Source organism: Podarcis pityusensis (assembly GCF_964106645.2).
Source record: "Podarcis pityusensis genome assembly, chromosome: 5".
Classification (NCBI taxonomy): domain Eukaryota; kingdom Metazoa; phylum Chordata; class Lepidosauria; order Squamata; family Lacertidae; genus Podarcis; species Podarcis pityusensis.
Window position 1 is genome coordinate 74,050,354 of NC_138032.1, and position 21,779 is coordinate 74,072,132.

General features: G+C 40.0%; 2 protein-coding genes across 8 annotated transcripts in view; one reads left to right on the top strand and one right to left on the bottom strand.

Moving 5' to 3' along the window:
- The window catches only part of RTKN2 (rhotekin 2), a 71,638-nt gene extending 58,507 nt beyond the window's left edge, over positions 1-13,131 (top strand). For 2 of the 4 annotated variants that reach the window (XR_013986141.1, XR_013986142.1), the window contains one exon: positions 339-495. The gene's annotated coding sequence lies outside the window, so the exon portion shown is untranslated. Of the gene's footprint in view, positions 1-338; positions 496-12,015 lie in introns of those variants that run through there. The other 2 variants (XR_013986140.1, XR_013986143.1) reach the window with 2 other exon arrangements.
- The window catches only part of ARID5B (AT-rich interaction domain 5B), a 182,154-nt gene that overhangs the window by 12,499 nt on the left and 147,876 nt on the right, over positions 1-21,779 (bottom strand). For all 4 annotated transcript variants that reach the window (XM_081004866.1, XM_081004865.1, XM_081004864.1 and 1 more), the window contains 2 exons: positions 20,273-20,370; positions 509-707 (listed from right to left, as the gene is read on the bottom strand). In XM_081004866.1, coding sequence (XP_080860992.1) covers positions 509-707; positions 20,273-20,370 — 297 coding nt within the window. The remainder of the gene's footprint in view (positions 1-508; positions 708-20,272; positions 20,371-21,779) is intronic.

Genomic DNA, 21,779 nt, shown 5'->3' on the forward strand with positions numbered 1-21,779 from the left:
CCATGTGGATCCATGCTTTGTAACCACGGAGGAGGGAAGGAAGGGGAACCATGGATCCTCTGCTCACGACTGCAGCAGATCCCCCCCGTCACCCGCAGGCATTCGCTCCATAACACGCACAGACATTTCCCCTTACTTTCTAGGAGGAAAAAAAGTGAGTGTTATGGTGCAAAAAATACGGTATGTACATATAACTTCAGAATTCTTAGCTGCATATTACGAGAGACCTGGGGAATACCAACCCGGGTTCTGCAGAAAAGCACGCGACTTTTACACAGGCACATAATGGATTCTGTGCACACTGGAACACATAGGTATACGCTCTTGTGTCTTTTTAGGCCCTGAAGATGCCATGACAGTAAAAAGGGACATGTGGCCCGGTTCCGAAAGAGGATTTGTTTGCATGAGCCCTGGTTCAAAAGATGATTTCTTGACATTATGCGATCAAAGCAGCACCTGCAGAATGAAAAAGTTAATGAAAAGAAGAAAGCGGGGAAAGGAAACTAACCTCGGGTGCATCCTGGGGTTTCTGTGCATTGTCTTTTTCTTTCTTGCTCTTTTGGTGTTCATTTCTGATGCGTTTTGTTCCAGACAATTTTATCTTACTTTCCCCCTCCTGGGCGACATTATCTTGTTTTCGAGGTTTCACAGGAGGCAGTGGCTTATCTTCTTCTCCTTTAATAAATCTCTCATACGGCAGGATTAATCTAAAGAACGAATAATTGATCAGTTCTAGAAGTTCTCACCCAAAAGATCAAAATAAAATAAAAGGAATGGCTGTAAGAAGTTCATTGTTAAAAACTGTTTTTTGAAAGAAAGAAAAAACCACTCAAAACTAGAAGTCAAAGATGTGCAGTTGGATTTGGAAGCTGTTTCTTCTTCTCAAACTGCTGCTGAATCAAATTATTTCCTCTGTCTTTCACACATTTTGCAACCACAAAGCTGAGTTTGCCAACCTCTCAGATGATACACACTTTCCCAAACATCTGTAATATTCACACTTTACATGTTTAGGTATACAATGTGTCTTTATGTGTAAACCTAAAAAATGGAATGGTTCTGATTCACTTCAATTTATTTGTGACCAGGTCCTATTGAAACTTACAGGTTAGCTGATACTAAATTAAGTCACATAAGTTCAATTTAGTCTGCACTCCAATTCACACTTTCCTGGAAGTCGGTCTCATTAAAGTTACTTCTGAGTACACATCTATAGGATTGCAGTGTTAGTCATAAGTAACTTTAGCTGGATCAGGTCCAACAAGTGACAACAAGCAGAACATTTTTTAAAAAAATCCATTGAGATAAATGAGATTATGAAGCCAAATGGAGTCGCTGGAGATGAGCTGCATATCTCCCCCACTACTTTAAATTGATTTTAATGGAAATACTTTGTATTTAGTTCTTTGGCCTGTTTAAACAGCAACCGACTTGAGTTACAGAAATTCCCGACAGCAGTGCCATATATACCCTGGAAGTACTGAAGTACAGAAAATAGCAAATAATCCCAACTGGAACCTCAGGGTGGATTGCGGTGTGAACAGGTCTTAAGGAACCTCACATGGGTCAGCTCAGGTCTTGGGTCTGAAGTCCTTAAATCTGCCTCCAAAACAGCGCAGACTAGACATGCTAGCTCCCTTCCAACCATTGTCTCTAGATGCCTCTTGCCTTCTCTTCTCTGCAATCCCCAGAGGGCTTTCCCATAACTATTTGGATTCTCAGAGCTACCTGCGTAAGTCAGAAGCAAGAGGAGCAGAGTGCAATGGGAAGGGGTGAAGACAAAACTCAGCCCAGCAGGGTTGCACATATAATCCAAGAAGCTGGGGAGGAGGGATGTGGCCAACTCCACCACCAAACATCAGCATATTCTGGGCTGTATCATCTTGTATCCTGTGGGCAAGATATGGTTCCATCAGAAGATGGAGCAGTCTTCTCCAGCATGTTTTGCCCTCCATATGTTGTTGGACTACAGTTCCTATCATGCCTGGCCCCTGGGCATGACTGTGGCTGATGGGAACTGTAGTCCAACTGGTATAGAAACCTTGTACTAGCATAGATTTCCTCCTCTTCTTTTTTTTTTAGGAATCTAGGGGAATGTCATAAGGGCCCATTTTGTGAGCCAGAAGATTCCTCATTCTCTAGGGAAAGGGGGAAAAGGGCAAGCAGTGTCTACCAGGTGGTAGTTGGCACAGTGGGCAGGAACAAAAACGATTTTAAGAGACAATTAGAGAATTTTAATTACAGAGTTTTGTCTTTCAAACCATGGAAAAATTGCTTGGGGGAGGAGACAGAGATGCTTCAATCTGATTCCCACCCCCCCTCCACAGAGTGCCTCTTGAAATGAGGGTAAATAAGCAGTGTTATTAAAAAGAATGGATTGGCTTACAATCGGAGTTTCAGCTCCAGTGATTAAAGTTCTTATAATGCATTAAACATGATTAATGAATGACTCATAGCAGGAATAATGCAAGACTCCGACTTTTAAAAATATGAACTTTAGTATGGCAAACATTTTTTTTAAAAAAACCCCACACACAACAGGTATCTGTTGAAGAAAATGGACGTTGCTTTTTAAACAGCATTAATCTGTTCAAATATCAGACTTCTTTAATTATAGCTTAATCTAAGAGTTCAAGATAGAAAACTCTTTTTGTTCAGGCACAGATTTTTTTTGTTATTCCAGAATCAGCTCCAAGCCATCCAGTTTTAATTTAGATGTTCAAACACAGTTTGGCTTCAAGAGACCCGGGATTAGCTTGCTTGTGATGATAGTATTTCACATTTTAATAAAATACAACATAAATTATGTTAAAAAGTAAACCTCATTTATGCCATATTAGAAACAAAATTCATGAACTGAGCATGCTCTGACATGGGTATGTGCAGAGAGGCGTGAATAATACTTTTGAGCCCTGAATTTGGCAGCTGGCCAGTAATGAAGCTAAAGCAATGCCCAAGGGGAATGCAGGTCCTCAGATCCCATTACAAACTGAGTTTAAACATGTTACAGCTGCTAAAACTGAAAACAGCTCTCTCTATGCAGGCTTGGCAAAATAATACGGACTTTGCCAAATACTTGCTTCCCACTGTAACATTACGGTTAATGTTTATGTAATAAAAAAAGCATAACAAGGCAGAATAAAAAAAGGGGGGGGGAGAGAGAAAGAAATACAATCTTGTTCATACTTGAGGCTGCTAAATTTCATTTGTAACAAGCACAAAATATTCAAGGCACCCTTGAACATCTTTTCCCGTGCCTGGGACTTGAAGCAAGAGGAGGCGAGGTTGGGTTTCATCCAGAGCAATATTTATATCTTTTTCTGCCATGTGTTAAATATTTAAAGAATCAGATTTAACCAAAATACTTTTTTTTTTTTTTTTTTTTTTGGTGGCAATAGTTGTTAACACTGCAGAAAGGATTGTTTGACTTTGTTTGGTTGCCATGGGAACAGGCAGCCCATTTGAAATCTACATATTTCGTCGGTAAATGTTTCAAAAGCTGCTCATAGCTTTAAAATTAGAGGATGATACTCTGCCACCACTAGGCCTTTTAAATAAAATATTCTGTGTGATTATCCTGGCGGTTAAAGCAGAAACAGGACAAAGGCCAGCCCTGATAAGATTAATCACTGTTAGCACTCTTTCTGAGAAACCCTTTTGTGTCAGTTTTAAATTTGACCACCAAAAAGACAACAGCATCCTGCCTCTTTGTTGCCATATAAATCCCTGGAACTCATTAGGTCAGAGGATAATTAGGAGTCATGGCTGATGAGAGTTCAACGTTACAGGAGGACGGGCCTGCTGTTTCCATTTTTGTGATTTTGTTTTTTTCACTGAGCTCAGCAGTTGGCAGAGGCTACAGTGGCAAAAATACATTTCACATAGCTGGTCAAATGCCTAGCGCCAACAGCAGGAAATTTGGAATTAAATGTTTCTTGTATCTGGAGAGAGGCATGACTAAGGTAAAAATTAAATCAAAACACAAGGACGGCTTGTTCTACTTGCATCAGCTCCCCAACCCTGAACAGAAAATTCTAATGCAATGCTATTTCTCTACAGTAACGAGGTGGGGTTGTTGGTTTTGGGTTTTTTTAAGCAAAGTAAAAAAAAAAAAAAAAGCAGAGAGCTTAGGAGGATTAAAATGAAGCCTAACGCTATGAACAATTGCAAGTTGACAGAGAGGTTTCCATTTGCTAGAATTTTCACTCTGTGGTCCCCCCACACTTCCCTGCCTTCAGTTGCCCTGTCACGGTACAACACAATTACCCGCAGGATGTGATCTTATCATTTGATTATTAGAAGCTGTTATAGTACAAGGGAAATAAAGCTGGTGGAACATTCAAACCTTCAGCTAACATACTATTAGAACATCACACACACACACTGTATTTAGTCAACTGTATTTCGTCAACTGCAGGTCAATATTCTCCAAATCAGGCAGAATATGATTCTCTGCTTTAAAACTTCCCCCACAGAATGCAACACGCTTGAAATGAGCAGCTCAATTTTGTGCTAAATAGCTGTCGCTTAGGCGATTTAAATCAACCTCGGTGCAAGATAAAAGAAGGTGTTTCGCAAATATTAACAGAAAAAACGAACCACAATCCGTATAAACCCTCATGTACAAAAAAAAATTAAAAAAAATAGACTTTGAAAGAGTTTTCAGTGTCAGATGTTGGGAGAAGAGTTCCTGTATTCGTAAGAAGCAATCTTGCCGGAAAGCCTAAGAATGGGGATGTGGGTTTAACCATCGCTGTTGTTGTTACGCATAAGAATATCATCAATATGCATTCTGCTTTGCGGAATTTCATAAGCAAAAAGAAAAGAAAGGCAGATTTCTGCCCTCAAGGAGATTGCAGTCTAAATTTTGAGAAGAGGAAGACTACAGAGGAAACGCAGAGGAGGGGAGTACACAGTAAGAGGAGGGCATTTACTTCCACGTAACCCAGGGTTTGGGTTTGCAGGGCGGGGGTGGAACATGCCTTTATTATGAACGCAATGCCTACATTCAGATTAATAAAATGCATTATTTATAGGATAATTAACATAACGAGAATGTGTAAGCAGTAGCGTATTAAAGAACAACCCTTCTGCAGGCAGCAGATTTCTGAACAGCACGGGGCTATTTTTTCCACTGGAATAATACAAGAATAACATTTTCCAGCCCAGAGCAGAAACAGTAGGGAAGTCTTTGCCATCAACTGAGCTTCTGATTAAATTCAATGACTATGAAAAGCAAGATTATCCTTTTTGAAAAAATAAATAAAGGCAACTTAAAAATCAATACGAGCTGGATGAACAAATCAGTGTTTTATTAATCCCGACACAATCAGAGATACATTACATTTAATTGTGGGTACTCCCCCCCCTTTTAGCGGGGGTGGGGGGGAGGAGAAAGATTTTGCTTGGCTAAATGTTGAATTAAATACTAGTGCCTAGTATTCTGAGTTTTCAGCTTTCAGCATCCTCTGATGTAATGAAAAATTCAATGTACTTCTCCACAGCAGAAGTCAGAGGTCATCAAATCTATTACAGTAATGTAAGTAATCTGGCTTTCTGCCAGCCTTTAAAAAAAAGGGGGGGGGGAGAACCATGGAGGCAGATAATTTTATATTTACAAATTCTAAAATCCTCTGGGGATTTTGTCTCATCTCCAACAAAAGGCAGAAACTTCACATTAGAAAAATGTATTTTACAGCATGTCAAACATGTCTTCATCATTAGTATTTCATAAAAGGCATTAACCACACAACTCTTATCCTTCATTAGCCAACATTCTTCTCCTGTGCCATGGGGAAAATGCAACTCAAAATCTTATGCGTGTGTGTGTGTGTGTTTTAAAAAATATTAAAGTGATAAGTACTAATGCTTCATATACTGATTAATTCTTGTGCCAAGCAACTACTCTTTTAAGTCCAACTCTATTGCGCAGGAAATAGTGGACTGCATCTATTTATAGTAATAAAAATAAAAGGGGTTAGAAGAATAACTCTTGAGGGGGGGAGCATGAAAGGAAAGGAAATCTGTAGTCAAGGCTGCCAGCTCCATATTTAACTTCATTGTGACCTCATTCTTATGCTATGGGAGTGGCGTTCTTCTCGCTTGACTCTGGCCTCACCCCTTGCTTCTCTGAGTAAGGTAAAAATATAGGAAACACACAGGAAGAACAAGCTCTTGTTGGGAGAACTGGTGTCAATCACAGCAGCCAATACTGAGCAAAACAGACAAGTGATCAACTCTGATGTGGCGAAAGGCAACTTCCTATGCCAAGGCAATAGCACCCATTTCAACCTCTGACACTGTAATCCCCCCCCCCAACCCCGCAACCATCCCTGCCTCTCCTGCATTCTTCCATTACTGGAACTGGATGGGATCATAAGTTCTTATCATAGAATCATAGAGCTGGAAGGGGCTACAAGGATCATCTAGTCCAACCCCCTGCAGTGTAGTAATCTTTCGCCCAACATGGGGCTCTGTGATTAAGAGTCTCACGCTCTACCCGTTTGCGCTATTCTGAGATATTGCAGGAAAGACTTAGGGCTCATCCTAAAATCAGGGAGCTATCATGGCCCTGGTTCAGCAAAGGCATGAGGCCAAAAGCCTGCAGCCAGCTTTTGTGTGAACTCCGCCATCCCTGTTGGTTTGAGGAGGGCCTTTTACCTTTGCCCATTGCTCCCGCCTGTGTATCAAATGATTGGCATTGTTTTTCCTATAGCTCCAGCTGTGTCTCTTAGAGTAGCTCCATTTACTTTAGCAAAGTTCACTCTCAGGTAGCTTGGGCTCAAGGATCTTGGGTAAAACTACTCATTTTGCGAGTCAGTTTTCCCCGATTCCTTCTTTTGCTGCCTATGATTGCTGCTGAAAACCTCTTCTCTGTGCACGTGATCCAAACAGTGGGTATACCTCTCCAAGGTTAATGTGCAAATGGCCCATGCGCCCATGCTTAGACCAATGGACACATTAGAGACGAAAAATTAGCCTCAAGGACCCAGTTTGTTTTCCATTGACAATGAATGGCTTTCTTAAGTGATTCAGATCTAAGGGAATACATAATCATCTTTCACGGGAATGATTCAATTGTCACAACACCCTTTTCTTACAGTGACAATAGTTTGAATTGATAAAAAAGGGGGTGCTAGGAAAATGGCAGAAATTATAGCGTACCAATCCTTGCTGCAGAATAGCCAAGATGTACCACACTCTTATCATTAAAGGAATATTGATAGCAATGTAAGAAATGTAGCCCCCCCCCAAATCTCTCAAACCAATATTCGAATTCCAGGTGAATCCTGTCTTTGCTAGGTTTCCTTGGTCAAGATTTCCTCAGTCAGGTCTCTAGAGGAAATTCCACACAAATGAGCTTAAAGCCCACACAAATGAGCTTATCTCCCACAAGCTGTGGGGCAGGATCCATTCTAGTCACAACTAATCCAATTGGGCTTGCATGACAGCTACAGGGGTTACATCCACTTTTGTGTCGTAACAGCGAAGTAACTAAACTCCCACAACAACAGAAATACCTCTTTACTTAGAAACTCCCTGCTATGCTTTCTGTTTGTCAGTTATGGTCTGGACTGGTGTGTGGAAACAATCTAAATCTCAGTCTCAAGTTACTTGCTTGCAGAACCAGGTCAGCAACAATCTACTTCATAGGGTTACTGAATTAGAAAAAAAAATCTTCAGTCTCTAAAAAATACAACACAACAAAGAAACAAAGGTTTCCAACAGTCTATATGGAACTCGCCAGATATTCCAGAGGTTTTTTTTTTGGGGGGGGGGGAGAAGAGTTAAAAAGACAATGGTACTAATATGGGTACACTGATTCATCATTAGCTTCCTCTGAAGCACTTTGAAGAGGCCATTTTCACAAACAAGCTGTGCAGAGCGAAATAGTGGGGGCGGGCAATTCCTTTTCAGAGGTGAAGTTGCATGATTCTATAAAACAGCAGTACAAGCAGGAAAACGAAACCTGCCTGGTAACCACTGCCCTTTCATGAGTCTTTCTACGATAAAAACAAGTTAGTGAAGATCACCTACAGTGATGGGGACTCTAAGATGATCAAGAAGAATGGTGATGATTAAGAACAGATCAATAATACTGGCACCTCCATATGTGTGAATGTTCTGTCTAGGACAGTTTTTCGTAAAGGAGGTTTGCAGCGATAGATGTTGGCCTTTCTTTAGAGCTTCATATTAGTTCCAGCCACTGACCTGGAAGCATACCACTATTTTAAAGACATTCTATCTTCACAGTACTGCATGAGCTCAAGGGAAGTGCCATTCCATACTGAATCAGGAAAGTAGTAGAATGCATTCGTAAACCTATTTATAGCTTGCAGCTTGAATCAGGGTAGCACACATTGCAACTGCAAGCCATAACATCAGGAGCAGGTTGATGGGGGTACACACTAATGTAGATACTGAATTACTCATGTTCAGTAGGACATGCTAACAGATGGCACATGATATCTCTCCTAATATGCTTCTAACACGGGGGGGGGGCAATCAAAGCTAAGCATTTTTCACTCCCCTTGATTTTGATGGGAATATTTATTGATGCGCTTAACTTTCACACAGAAATCTGTATGCTTTCACACAGAACTTTCACACAGAAAGTATGCCTCCATCTGCACTATATGTATAAAGCAGTATCATGCCACTTCCCCCAAAGACTCCTGGGTACTGTGGTTTGTTAATAGTGCTGAGGGTTGTGAGGCCACCTATGCACCTCACAATGCTACAATTCCCATAGTTCCCTGGGAAAGGGGACTGAGTGTCAAAAAACACTGGGAACTGTAGCTCTGTGGGGAGAACAGGGGTCTCCTAAACACCCTTACCAGACTACAGTTCCCAGAATTCTTTGGGGGAAGTCATGACTATTTAAAGTGGGATAGCTGTGGTCTAAATGGCTTGGTCATACTGGCCATGACCCAGAAGCTGTACACCGGTTCCCTCGGCCAGTAAAGCAAGATGAGCGCTGCAACCCTAGAGTCGTTCAAGACTGGACCTAATGGTCAGGGGTCCCTTTACCTTTACCTAACACTGCTTTACATGTATAGTGCAGATGAAGCCTATGAGGCATCCATACATGTGTAATTTTATGCATGAAGATCAATCATTATTTTTTAAGTTTGGCTCTTCTGCTATTAGCCTTACTTTTGTCAGACTGCAGATAAGAGGCCCAGTGTGTGTACACACACCATGCCTGATCCTGCCGTCCTACCACACATAAAGGGTGTTTATCGAAGGTATGCGTGACTAGGACTTTCGTACGTAACACATTTGCATTGTGGCTGCTTAAGTTAGCAAACTGAAGCAAGCCCCACCCACCCACCCAGCTGCGACCTTTCCTGCTGTGGCTGCAGCAGAGAAGAGGCTGAATCCCATATACTGAAGACTGTATTTGCAAAAATTTCCTGCTCAGAACTTCAATATTGCTCCCAAAGCACAATCTAACTTAACATTCTGAAGGTTTGTTTTAAATTCCCCGATTGTGCGCGTATATAAATAAGTTTCTTCATTCACAAGGAGAACTTGTACTGATCTGTAGCTCAAATCAAACACGTACATTACTGGCAAAACCAACCACAGCTTTGCTTTGTTCGCAAACAATGCTACCTCATTCCTTGCAGAAAGCTCTCTTTATTCCTTTAATCGGGGACTTGTACTGAAACCCAGTAGGGAAGGTTGCCAAGTACCTCACATACGACCAAAAAATGGGAAGGCGGCATATATGGAAAAGAAAGTCACTAAGACCTCACCTAACACTGTCCTTGGGCTTCCATAGATCCTGCCTGCATCCAGTTCTGATCCGAAGGCTATTTTCAGTTTTCCCACAATATTCAGACAAAGAAGCCCAGATAACGAGGAAAGCTTATTCTTGAGACTTAAGCTATGTAAACATTAGAGGCTTAAAAAGCAGTGAGGTTGTTTCACCCCTGTAGTGTTTCAGCACATTTTTATTTTGCTGTACAAACCAGTGAGCGGGTGGGGATGTCTTCATCTGAAGTACATTACCTGATGTGTCTCGTCATGCCCACAACCCCACACCAGAGGTGCCACCTTCTGCAGAGAATTGAGGAGGGCCCTCTGAACATTTTGAAGGGGCCTGGCCCCTTCAAAAAATAGATCAGGGAGCCGCAGTGCCTCGGCCCCCAGGAGCAGGCACCCTTGTATTCCACGAAGCTGTCATCTGCACATGTGCAATGACTTTCTCAAAGTACACACCTCTGTTCAACTCTGCTTTACGTTTTCAAATTGGAAGCTGGTTTGAGGGGGAAAGTATTTCTTCAATAAGCTACAGGATACCTATGCATCGTGGCTTAAGTGGCTTCAAACACAAGTGGCGGGAGAATATTGGAGCACAAACCACCAGAAGGCTCCTCCATTTTAAAACAACACACTTTGTGCATCTCTTGATAATGGCTTTCAGGTAGTTTTCAAAACTACAAAACAAGTTGTGAACAAGTATTGCAAACACACATAAGACATTTTGACTAGAGAATTAAGAATCTGCTTTAAGGAGCAAACAATGGCATTCTTCTGTCACTAGATACTTTAATTTTAATATTTTTAGTTTAGAGGGGAAGGGGGGGGAGAGAAACATGCTTTCAGACTTTTCAATAGTTCTTTTGTTAAAGCATCCATTACTCACATAATTGAAAAGATGTTTGTTCAGTGGCATGCTTGAGAGTACAGTTATTTAATCTTAATGATAAAGCCCCGAGGACAGAAATATAAGTAGAAACCCTCTTGTTATTTATCAAAGAAGGAAAAAATGCCAAGGCAAATAATTGATTCTCAAACTCTCGCTTGGTGGAAAACTCACAATGAAATTCACAAATTGCAAAGGTTTTCTTAGAGACAGTTAGAGGCCCTGCTGCCAAAAGTCAGTTCAAGTACTACTACAGGCCTGAGGTGATCAATAATTATTATTTTAGTTAATAAGATTTTAAGTTACATTTGGGTCTGTACAAACGGACCACTATGGGAACGGTGGAGGTTTCCTTCATTTGCAGACTGGTAACTGTCTTCTGACGCAAAATAAGCTGCTGTTTGTATAGGTTTATTAATATGGCGGCATTCGAATGAGGATCAACTGTCCACTTACTCCTCACACACCCACACAAAAAATCCCTGAAGCAGTTTTGAAGCTGTTTTTAAATATTTATGTTTGTTTAAAGGGGGACAAATGAATATATAAACGGATATACATATGACTCTTTGAAAAATAAAAAAGGCACGCATGTGGAGAGGAGCAAGACTGGCTGATCTAGCGCCTGATTTGCTGGTATGCAAATATATCATGCAGACTGTGAAACAGGAGAAGCCCATATTATAAGGGAAGAAAACTGTTGCATCTTCTCCTGTTATATTATGCCTTTCTTCACTCTTATTTAATATATGACCGTCATGTACCACAGATGGCAGTTCTGTTGTACAAAAATGGCTTTATGTCTCTGAACTTTACTTCTATTTTGTTATTCCCAATGGCCAATACAAATAAATTTAGGCAGCAGTCTTATTATCATTTGCTTGGGAGAAAGTCCAATTAAACTCAGCGAGGCTTACTTCTGAGCAAATTTACTTCCTAGAAGAAACACAGGAGAGTGGGGGAGAGAATTGCTCTAGCAAAAGAAAATATTTTATTTGGTGCTTTCTTGCTTTCTTTTTGGTTAAACAAAGAACTAGCTGAAGTTTCCAGTATGGAACAAGACCTGGTTAATTTTTGCCTCGGGATGTTTTCAACAACCTGAACCCCAAACCTCCTATTAATTACAACCTTTAGTGAAGGGAACTAAAATATTTTTTTAGATAGATGGTATAATAGGTTTTTCTATTGCCCCTCTGGACAGGATGTTAGTGCTTACAGATGCTCCTGAAATGTACACACTTCTACAAAGTTCTCTCTAAATACTTTAAGCAAAGAAAAGAAAAACAAATAACATTTTGGTTGGACTATTGGACTCTCTTGTGTATGAAATTTCCTCACAGCATATGTATATGTCTTTACAGCTGTTTCAGGAACCTGCTTCCAATGCCTTATTTTGACCTAACTGGGTTTTGTGAGTAAAAATAGATTTCGTTTTTCATATTATCAGGATGGGGATATTGGAATATGAGATGTGTTTTTCCCCCTCATGAAATAATCTTACGGGCACTTCAGCTGGACATTTTTTTTTTGTAAAAGCAAGCATTTGAACTGTTCAGATACATTACAAATGAGTGATTTAAGACCAAGACAGGATCCATAGTTTTTAAGGAGCATGAAGACCCAGCAGCCGTAAGGCTGCAGAAAGGCCTCTGACTTGTTCTCTAAAGTATCAGGTTACATTTTAAAATATAATAAACCTCTTGCTGTTATGGCTGTGGAATGAGGCCTTTTAAACCAAGGAATCAGTGTAACCAATAAAAAGGACCATCTGTCTGAGAATGCAGGGAGTCTGTAACAATAGCTTTAAGGTGTCAAGCGCCCCATTCATTTCAATAGACTCTAATCCAGATGCCTATGATATTTTAAATGTCAACATTGTTAACTGACATCGCTGCTTATTAGAGCATGTAAGAAAGGAAAATAACCATCCCAATGTGAATGACTCTTCCAACTTGTCCCAAAGTGGAAGAAATTTCACAAAGCACTAGAGGAGATGAGAGGAAGAGAATTTTGATAGCATGGAAAGAGATAGTATTCAAAGGTACCAGTTTCTCTCTCTTTCTTTCTTTCTCTCTCTCTCTCCCCCCTCCCCTTATGGGATGGATGGATGGGCTGCATGAGATGAAAAATACTTTATTGTCCTGTAAAAAAAAAGACTTAGCAGAGCTTGTGTTTCCCAAGTTTGGGGGATTGAAGTATAGTGAAGAAACAGGAAAGAAAGGTTGTCTAAATTTAGACAAATAAGATAATGTATTAACCATCAACCAAGGACACCCACCCACACCCAGAAGCCATCTTAAAACTTTACTGTGGAAAAACTGAATGCAGACATCCAAGAAATTCTCTTATGAAATTATAGGAGAAGCCAAGGCTAGCCAGGCTCCTTTATGAGTTCGGGTTAGAAAAGACATCAGACCGACAGAACCAAGACTTCATGGTCTTTGCTGACATGGACTTTTTTTTTTAAAGAGAGCTGAAACTGTATTTTTTTAAAAACAGTGTTGTCTAGAAATAAACAAACAATAAAGTTTCAAAAAACACTCCTCAGAATTTGGGTCTGCAAATTATTATTGCTATTAGAATTTGTATACAGCTCTATACTCGCATGTTCTCTGAATATTGTAATGCTTATAAAATATCTGATATTTGTATTTTATGTCCTATGGTATTTGATTTCTGTATAATACATTTGAGTCTGAGATTTTATTTTAATCTTTCAAATTTGACAGATGGTGTTGGACAGCTTTTGCTAGTTGGGATGCAATGGTATTTAGTATTTGATAACTGGCATGCAATGGTATTTAATATTGGTGTTTCACAGTTGTTATGCAATGGTGTTTGACACTATTTGATAGTTGGCATGCAATGGTATTTAGCATCTGACAGTATTTGACAGCTTCTGCTGATCAGTTTTCATTTCTGAGGCCTGCCAACTCAAATCAAGAGATGCCAAAGTCGAAACCACTTGTGTTTTGAGGGGAAACCATTCAAAATACAAACTGAAATTACAAGGGCAAACGAATGCTTTCAGAATTAGAATGGAAGAATTGGCAAATGTGAATATTTACAAATATTTGCTTCAGTTCTACATTTTTATTTACATCTCAATTACATCATCCATACACACACCTAAACATTTTTCACTGAAAGCAAGCTTTTCGCAAGGTATTCCAGATGGTGGAAGTAAAGACTCCTAATGCCATCCATTGACATCCAACCCCTACAATTTACATGCATCGTATACCTAAGCTCTTTTTCTTCCTTCCTACTCACATGGTCACCACAGAGTCTTACATATTATTTCTTAGAGGCCAGTCCCTCTTGAGTTCACAATGGGGCTTATTCTTAAATTATACAACTGCCACCACAATTTACTGAATCAGCGACATACAATTTTGAATTGATTCAGCCAGTTTAGTTATTTAGCTATTGTTTAGGTAAAGGTAAAGGGACCCCTGACCATTAAGTCCAGTCACAGATGACTCTGGGGTTGCGGCGCTCATCTCGCTTTACTGGCTGAGGGAGCTGGCGTTTGTCCGCAGACAGGTCATGTGGCCAGCATGACTAAGCCGCTTCTGGCGAACCAGAGCAGTGCACGGAAACACCATTTACCTTCCCGCCGGAGCAGTACCTATTTATCTACTTGCACTTTGACGTGCTTTCGAACTGCTAGGTTGGCAGGAGCTGGGACTGAGCAACGGGAGCTCACCCAGTCATGGGGATTTGAACCGCCAACCTTCTGATTGGCAGGCCCTAGGCTCTGTGGTTTAGACCACAGCGCCACCTATGACCCTTAGTTATTGTTTAGTTATTGACAGTTTTGGTTATAGAATTAAAATAAAATTGAAAGCCCAAGTAAAACAACAGATTAGACATTCATTCTTGACCAAAACTATTCAATCTTTAGCATGACACTCTAAATGTTGCTAAAGTATTGGACAGAGGGAGGCGCAACCACAAGTGGCAAAGCATCAACTTGAGAGCTCAGTTAAATATAGGAAGACCACCTGATGCTCAATTCAATATACCGTAATTCAAAATCGGTCGTCAGTTGTATTACCTAGGAGGTAGAAGAGTCACAGAGTTTAGCCCTCAAGTTAAAGTTGTAACATCTGTGACAGTGTTAGACCTGTTTGTTGCAGCTTTTGTTGCCTTACTTATCTGCAATATGTAAAAATTCTCATTTTGACATGTAAATAAGTGCCCTATTGCTCTACCTGGATTTTAAATGTATTTGTTTGGGACAAGGAAAACACACATACACACAAACATTCTGATTCCACAACTGACATGATAGGGTTGAATACATTACATTTAAATATTTGGATTAATGAGGTAGTGAACACAACTTGGGCCAATCACTGTCTGACAACCTAACCTACCTCCATTGGGTCATTGTGAGGATGACAAGAGAAGAAGAGAACCACGTATGCCACTTTGAGCTCCTTGAAGGAAATGGTGAGATATAAATGTAATTCAAAAAATATGTGGAACCATGGAAGCATGTGAAGGGCCCTCTGGTTCTGTTGCATGCATGGATTGTTGTGATTTCACACTTCAGCAAGTTCAAATGTGCAACCTATCACTTGCGTGTGATTTACTCCCTGCTCAAATGCTGGCTATTGTACGATGATGCCATGGGTTTTGTACAATAGATGTCACAACATTATGGAGTATATGCATGGCAGGTTTCAGTTCTGCTGTGAAGTATCCTAACAATTTTGACACTGCTGTCTCTGAATATAAAAAATGGTCAGTAACAGACAGAAAGCAGACATTTGGAATTCAAGTAGTCCAAGATACCAGTATTACTAAGACGTCTTAAAACACAACATTTTTATGACTAAAGTTTGACACTGAGACACAAAGTCTGCAATGTCCTGTACAGAATGATGTTGTAGAAGAGATATCTGTCCCTTTAAGGGTGGGTGGGGAACTGACAGGAAATAAAGATCAGAGCAGGGAGCTTCAAGTGAGAATATAGCTGTCATAATGCCCAAATTGCAAGTTACATTAAACGTGTAGTATGGTGTTACATGCTTCTTTTTTCAGTGTTAAACAGCAACTCTGTGTATGATCAAGAATGAGATTGCAGAGCATGAAGAGAGCGGTTTAACCTGATGAAATTCCTCTCCCCATAGCTTCTATTTGGCCCAGGAAAGAAGCTATCATTTGCACCAACAGCAGCTTTTAGGGGTTAGGGAGAAGGGTTTTCATTGGGACCACAGTGCAGGGAGAAAGGGTTAAAACCACCCCATGTGCTGCAGCCCTGATCTCTTCTGGCAGTTGCTCTTCAAAGTTGAAAGAAGTGTGCATGGCTAAACTACATCTTTGTTCTCAATAGGAGATAACTGTGAGTTTCTCCAACCAGAGGGGCAGCAGGCTATTGGGTGTCTGCTGCCAGAAAAATGGCTCAAATGGGTTTTGAGTTTCACCTTTCATACATTTTAACTATCCTAGGATAGAAAAAGAAAGAGCATCTAATACTGTATGTGGATGTGCCTATGTTGTAGAGAGGGGGTGTGTGTGTGTGTGTGTGTGTGTGTGTGTGTGTGTGTTTCTTTGTGCGTGTGTTTACTAGCTTTCCTTAAACCATTCTTGAGCTTTGGCATCTCTAGTAGTAATCTCAATATTCTCTGTCAGGTGGAGTTACAACTTTTCAGATTTACTTCTCCGGAAGGGAATACACAATCAGTCAAGGGTGTGAGGAGTGGACCTTCCTGGACAGACAATTTATAGAAGAACACATAACCTTAATGTGTAGTCTGTTTCCTTTTTAATTACATTTTGTTTAGGAAATGTGAGGTCACAAACACATCATGAAGAGAGAGAGAGAGAGAGAGAGAGAGAGAGAGAGAGTTCCCTAACAAAAACCACAACTTCCTGCTCATTTACAGCATCATGTCTATTTACTCAGGGAAACAAAAATCATCCATTGCGTATTTTGCGCAGGGGTGAAAAACAAACCAACCCCTGACTCACTTTAACTGGCACTGAGTGAAAACTGCATCTGATCTGATATCAATATCCTTAGAATACATTGCAAAGAACACTGTTCTATGAGAAAACTGACCATTTTCAATGATTTCTAAATCCCAGATAACCTAACACAGAAATGCAGGATCCTGACAGCGCACAAATCAGAAATCCAGGTTTGTGTTGTTGCGGTACTAAAGCCAGCCCATACTGTCTTTACTTTATGTGATCAGCCACTGTAATTTACAAGAACTGTAGCCTCCTGATCAAAATAACAACTTGCACACTTTGTATGTGTTGAGTCACGTACATAGCAACAGCTCCACAATGGGAAAACATTAATGCTTTTTATATTGGTAATCATCTGTAACATGAGCAATTAAGTACAGTACTAATGGACTATTGCCAAGAGCTGGTACTAATATTAAAAACTGACAGAGATGAATAGGTTTGCAAGCCAAACTGGGCTGACAAGGACATTTTTATGAAGTGCTTGGACTGATTTGATTTAAACCAATCAGAGAGGCAGGTTTAGACCAGCCAGCCCTACAGTGACAATAATGCATTCATGGGCATTATACGATTCCTGCTATGCTTTAAATAAAAACATCCATTGATTCTCGGCTCAAAGCAACCAGCGCTTGCATTATTGCACTCATTAATAAGGCAAAAGGACACTTAGAATGCATATCCAAAATAACACTTAGTGAACCCACTGGCAACAACACTTTGTTTTAAAAATGAAAATGTTTACTGGAAGTGAGCCACTTGCAATTAAAAAAACCAAACATGTCAATAACGCACTGAAATCATGCTTAGCCCTTCTTTATTTGAAAGGGGGAGCACACACTGATTTTTGAAAGGGGAGCCCACAGAGAGCGCTTTCTCATGTCAGACCATCTTCCCTGTCACTGTCATTTTCTACTAGTAGCAATACTTCAGCATCTCAGGCAGAGACCCTTCCTAGTCCTGACACCTGAGATCATAGAATCATAGAATAGTAGAGTTGGAAGGGGTCATGACGATCATCTAGTCCAACCCCCTTTAATGCAGGAATCTTTCACTGAGCATGGGGCTCAAACCCACAACCCTGAGGATAAGGGTCTCATGCTCTACCAACTGAGATATCCTTCTATCCATTTGTTAAAAACAGCATGGATTACACGTGAGATATGGGGCGTGCAAAGCATGCTTGAGGCACAGTACTGTTCCCATCTAGTCCAAATTGTTACTAACGGATAAATCAAACCTGCAGAAAACTGTGTCAACTGCAACTCAACTGCTAATACGGTTTTTAGGTGCCAGTCAACTTCTGCCAATTTTGTTTGTTTACAACTGCTTTCATTGAAAAAGAACAGTTCTGCAACCTAGACAAATGGATTCAATGGCCTTTCTTTCTAATAGTTTATTCAAAACGTTTTGCAAAATGCCATCTAATGTTGCCAAATTTCCAAATTTCTTTCCAAATTTCCTATTACATTTTAAATCCGGTCTCATCTAAAAAGTAGGCCTTATGCTGCTTAACTGAAGTGTGAAAACTGCAGCTTACTTTGCTACCACTTTAGGAAAACCTGCCTGAAATGCAAACTTCTGTTGATGGGGGGGGGGGGGGAGCAGAAACCAAGAGACATCAAGAAGCCGGAAAACATTCACCTGTAAAGTTAATATTCCTGTCTGAGAAAGGTAGGGTCCAATTCACAGAACCAACAGCACCAACAAGGCCATTTCTTTGTTCCCAGTTCTCACACAGCAAGAGAACAGAAACATGAGTAACAAGAACAGAAGCGCCAAAGTTTGGGAGAAAGACATTCTAGGCATGGCGAGACATCCTTTGCCCCACAAACGCATCCTGGCATGATCAGGGGAAATTCATGCTCCACTCATTATCTATTGCAGGGTGAGAGGGTATATGGACCAATCAACCCTTCCTCCGCCCGCTACACCAGCCACTGATTCGCAATGAGGATCAAAGATTGCATTAAAACCACAACGTGTGTTTCCATGGCCACTTTTCTTCTTCCAGAAAAAGCAATCAAGGCCACAATCCGGAACGGGGCCAAACATCAGGGTGACATCGACACCTTGGCTACTATTTGCCTCTGAAGTTGCTCTCCACGTAGCTGCTTTTTCTCGAAAACTAGGTGGCCAATGAAGCATGCCTTTTTAAAAAATGTGCTTAACATAACTTGTTGCTTGATCCTGAAATGGAGACTACACTCAAATGTCCCTCACAGTAGTCACCTTCCATGTGGGCACTAACACTGCCTCTCCTGTATAGGGAGATTGCTAAAGGCGGTTTGTTTGCAATTGAGTTACAGACAATTTTTAATTAATGCACTTAAATTAGTCATGTCCATCGAGTTCAATGGGTCTACCCTTGAGTATGACTTAGTTGGATACCACACTATGTTCTTTTTCTCCCAAGCCATGTTCTTTGCCTCCCAAGCAAGGCAAAATCCCACAGAAATCAAGGTGACAAGGAACCAGCTAACCTCCACGGGATTTAATGGGACTTGCCTAAACTAAAATTCTCTAAAGTGTGCTCACTGGTTATGATCCAAAGAGTCTGTTTACTTTGACTCATATTATTCAGTGGGATCAACTGAGAATGGCCAACTCTTAATGTGGATTGTCCATAATTTGCACGGTTCCAGGCTCCCACGCTAGAAGACATTTACTTACCTACCTGTAACACTAATCAGATTTTCACTCTGGAATTTAAAGTGAACAATAGTCCTATACAGAATATGGCTGGCACCTCACTTCTTTCAGTCTGGCTAGCAGTTAACACTTTAGAAAAGACACGTATGTTCAACGTATGCCAAAAAAGCATTGCAATGCTGTAAGATGGTGATAAACAAACACTCTCTTGGCCCCTACAGGAAACTAGTTAGTGATCTGGAGCATGAGATCATATTGCTCATTTCAGAGCTTGAAAGCACACATATTTTATTAATGGCCGTATTTTCTCAAAATTCTTTTAAGGAAGCATCACAACCGTATCATGTTATCCGATGTACGCTGGATACCCAACCTTTGGAAACTATTATTAACTCAGAAAGGGTACAAAATCAATGTTTATAAAACAGCAACTCTGCTGCACTTTAGAAAGATAAATGGTTGTCAGCTGCAAGAAGAAAGGAGAGAAGAAAACATTAAAGGAATATGGAAGAAATGTTTTTCCCCCCGTGACTTATAATGGGAACATCCCACTAATCTGAAGACAGCCATACATTGCTTTATTTGCATTTATCTGCAGAGTGGTTTTTAAAAGACAAAAAAACAACAAAAAAACCCCAGCCAAGCAGTTAAGATATGATCATTTTGTCCATCATCAAACTATCATCTGTTTTGCTCATCAGTTACAGCTTCTATATTATAGAAGCTTTGGTAAAACAAGGTATGAAGAAGAAAGGAATCATATCCCCCGATTTATTTGCTTTGCAATCGGAGACACACACTGGTTTAAATTACAGCATATTACAGGACTAAACTGGTGATGGAATATTTACTGTGCCTTTTGTAAGAGGCCTTCTTGCCTCTCCCCCCTCTCTGCCCCCATTTCTTTACAAAAGGCTTTGAAGTCCCTTCAAATTAATTTTTCTCCTTTATTAAACAAGCATTTCATATTTGTTATCTTACCTTTCATAATGTCTACGAGTACACGTGGCTGCACTTGTGCTCCCAGGGTTACCACCTAATTCATCATAAATATGTTTCCATTGTCGGCGGGCTGTTATCTGTAAAAGTGGCAATGGAAAATTTAATCTTGCATCTTTACAGATATTTGTGTGTGTGCAGAGTTTGAATTCACAGCAACAAATGTATATGTGAGACATTTAGAACGCCATGTACTACAAGCGCTGTTAAATCCCCTCTAGAACGGATTGAATATGTATCTATGGCTCTTTTAAAAGCAAAAGAGAGAGAGAGACATTTTTCACATTTGCTTCACATAAACCTTTTTTTTTTTTTTTGTACAATTGGGTTTTACTGCTGTCTCATTATCAAGCAATTTTGCTATTTTGTGTGTACGATTTCTTGAAAAGGAACTTCAATCAATTGAGGGCCATTAAGCATCAAAATGTATGCAGACAAATCCCTTGGTAAATTATGAAAATGAATCTCAAACTAAGCACAAATAATGATCACATAGTTATTTTAACTGAGTTAGTGAAAATGAATCCATTGCAAACCCTTAATCCATCACAGGCTCCCCTAAATCCACATAGACTCACAGCCTGTAACTCTATATGTTACAAGCTGTTTATTTTCATCCGTCTGCGTCAGTAAAATATATAGTTCAAATGGTAGTGAAATCTAAACACTATCCAATGTTAATATCTGAGTTATTTGGCTAAATGGAAGAAAATAAACATCTTCTAAAGTATTAACTTGCACGCTATTTTTTTTGGTGGGGAGGAACGTTGCACAGAAAAATGGGGCCAAAAGAATAATAGATACAAGACCTGGCAAAATAATTGTTCTGAATTCCACTTCATTATTTTCTATAGTCTTAACAGGAAGAAAAACAGGAACCTGAGAGGCAAAGCATGGTAATAGTCAACCTTTTTCTGCATGCAATTTAAAAAGTGGGGGCATGTTGTTGTGGGAAATTGCTTAGAAAAGATGTTTTAAAAATAAATTCTGAGTGAATTTTGTCATTTTTGTGGAATGCTGTGGTGCTTAATAGAGAGTCCCACAGAATTCTTTACAGTTACCCACAGTGCTGCTGATGAAGTTCACTAAGGAGCCAAAGGCAGCAATCAAAAGAAAACAAATATCAAAACTTGCAATCTGGGGGCCTGTAATTTTAATCTTAAAAAGAGCAGATGAGTGGAGCAGTTAAATATTATAGGGTAAATGATGCTTTTCCTGCTCTGCATAAAGATAAAACGCTTCCTTTTCAGAAACCCAGCTTCAAAAGCAAGAGACATGTTATTTGGTAATGTTATAATTTCAGAGAAACATCCTTGAAGCTTATCTTTGTTTTGTTCTCATTAGACATAACCACCGCCTACTTCTAGATGCCGATTAAATCAAAAATGCCTATTTGTTCATCAGTAGTATGAAATAACCTAAAACCTTGATAAAACTGTCTTCTGTGTGGGGAAATTAAATATTCAGTTACAACTTATTTGCAAAGCTG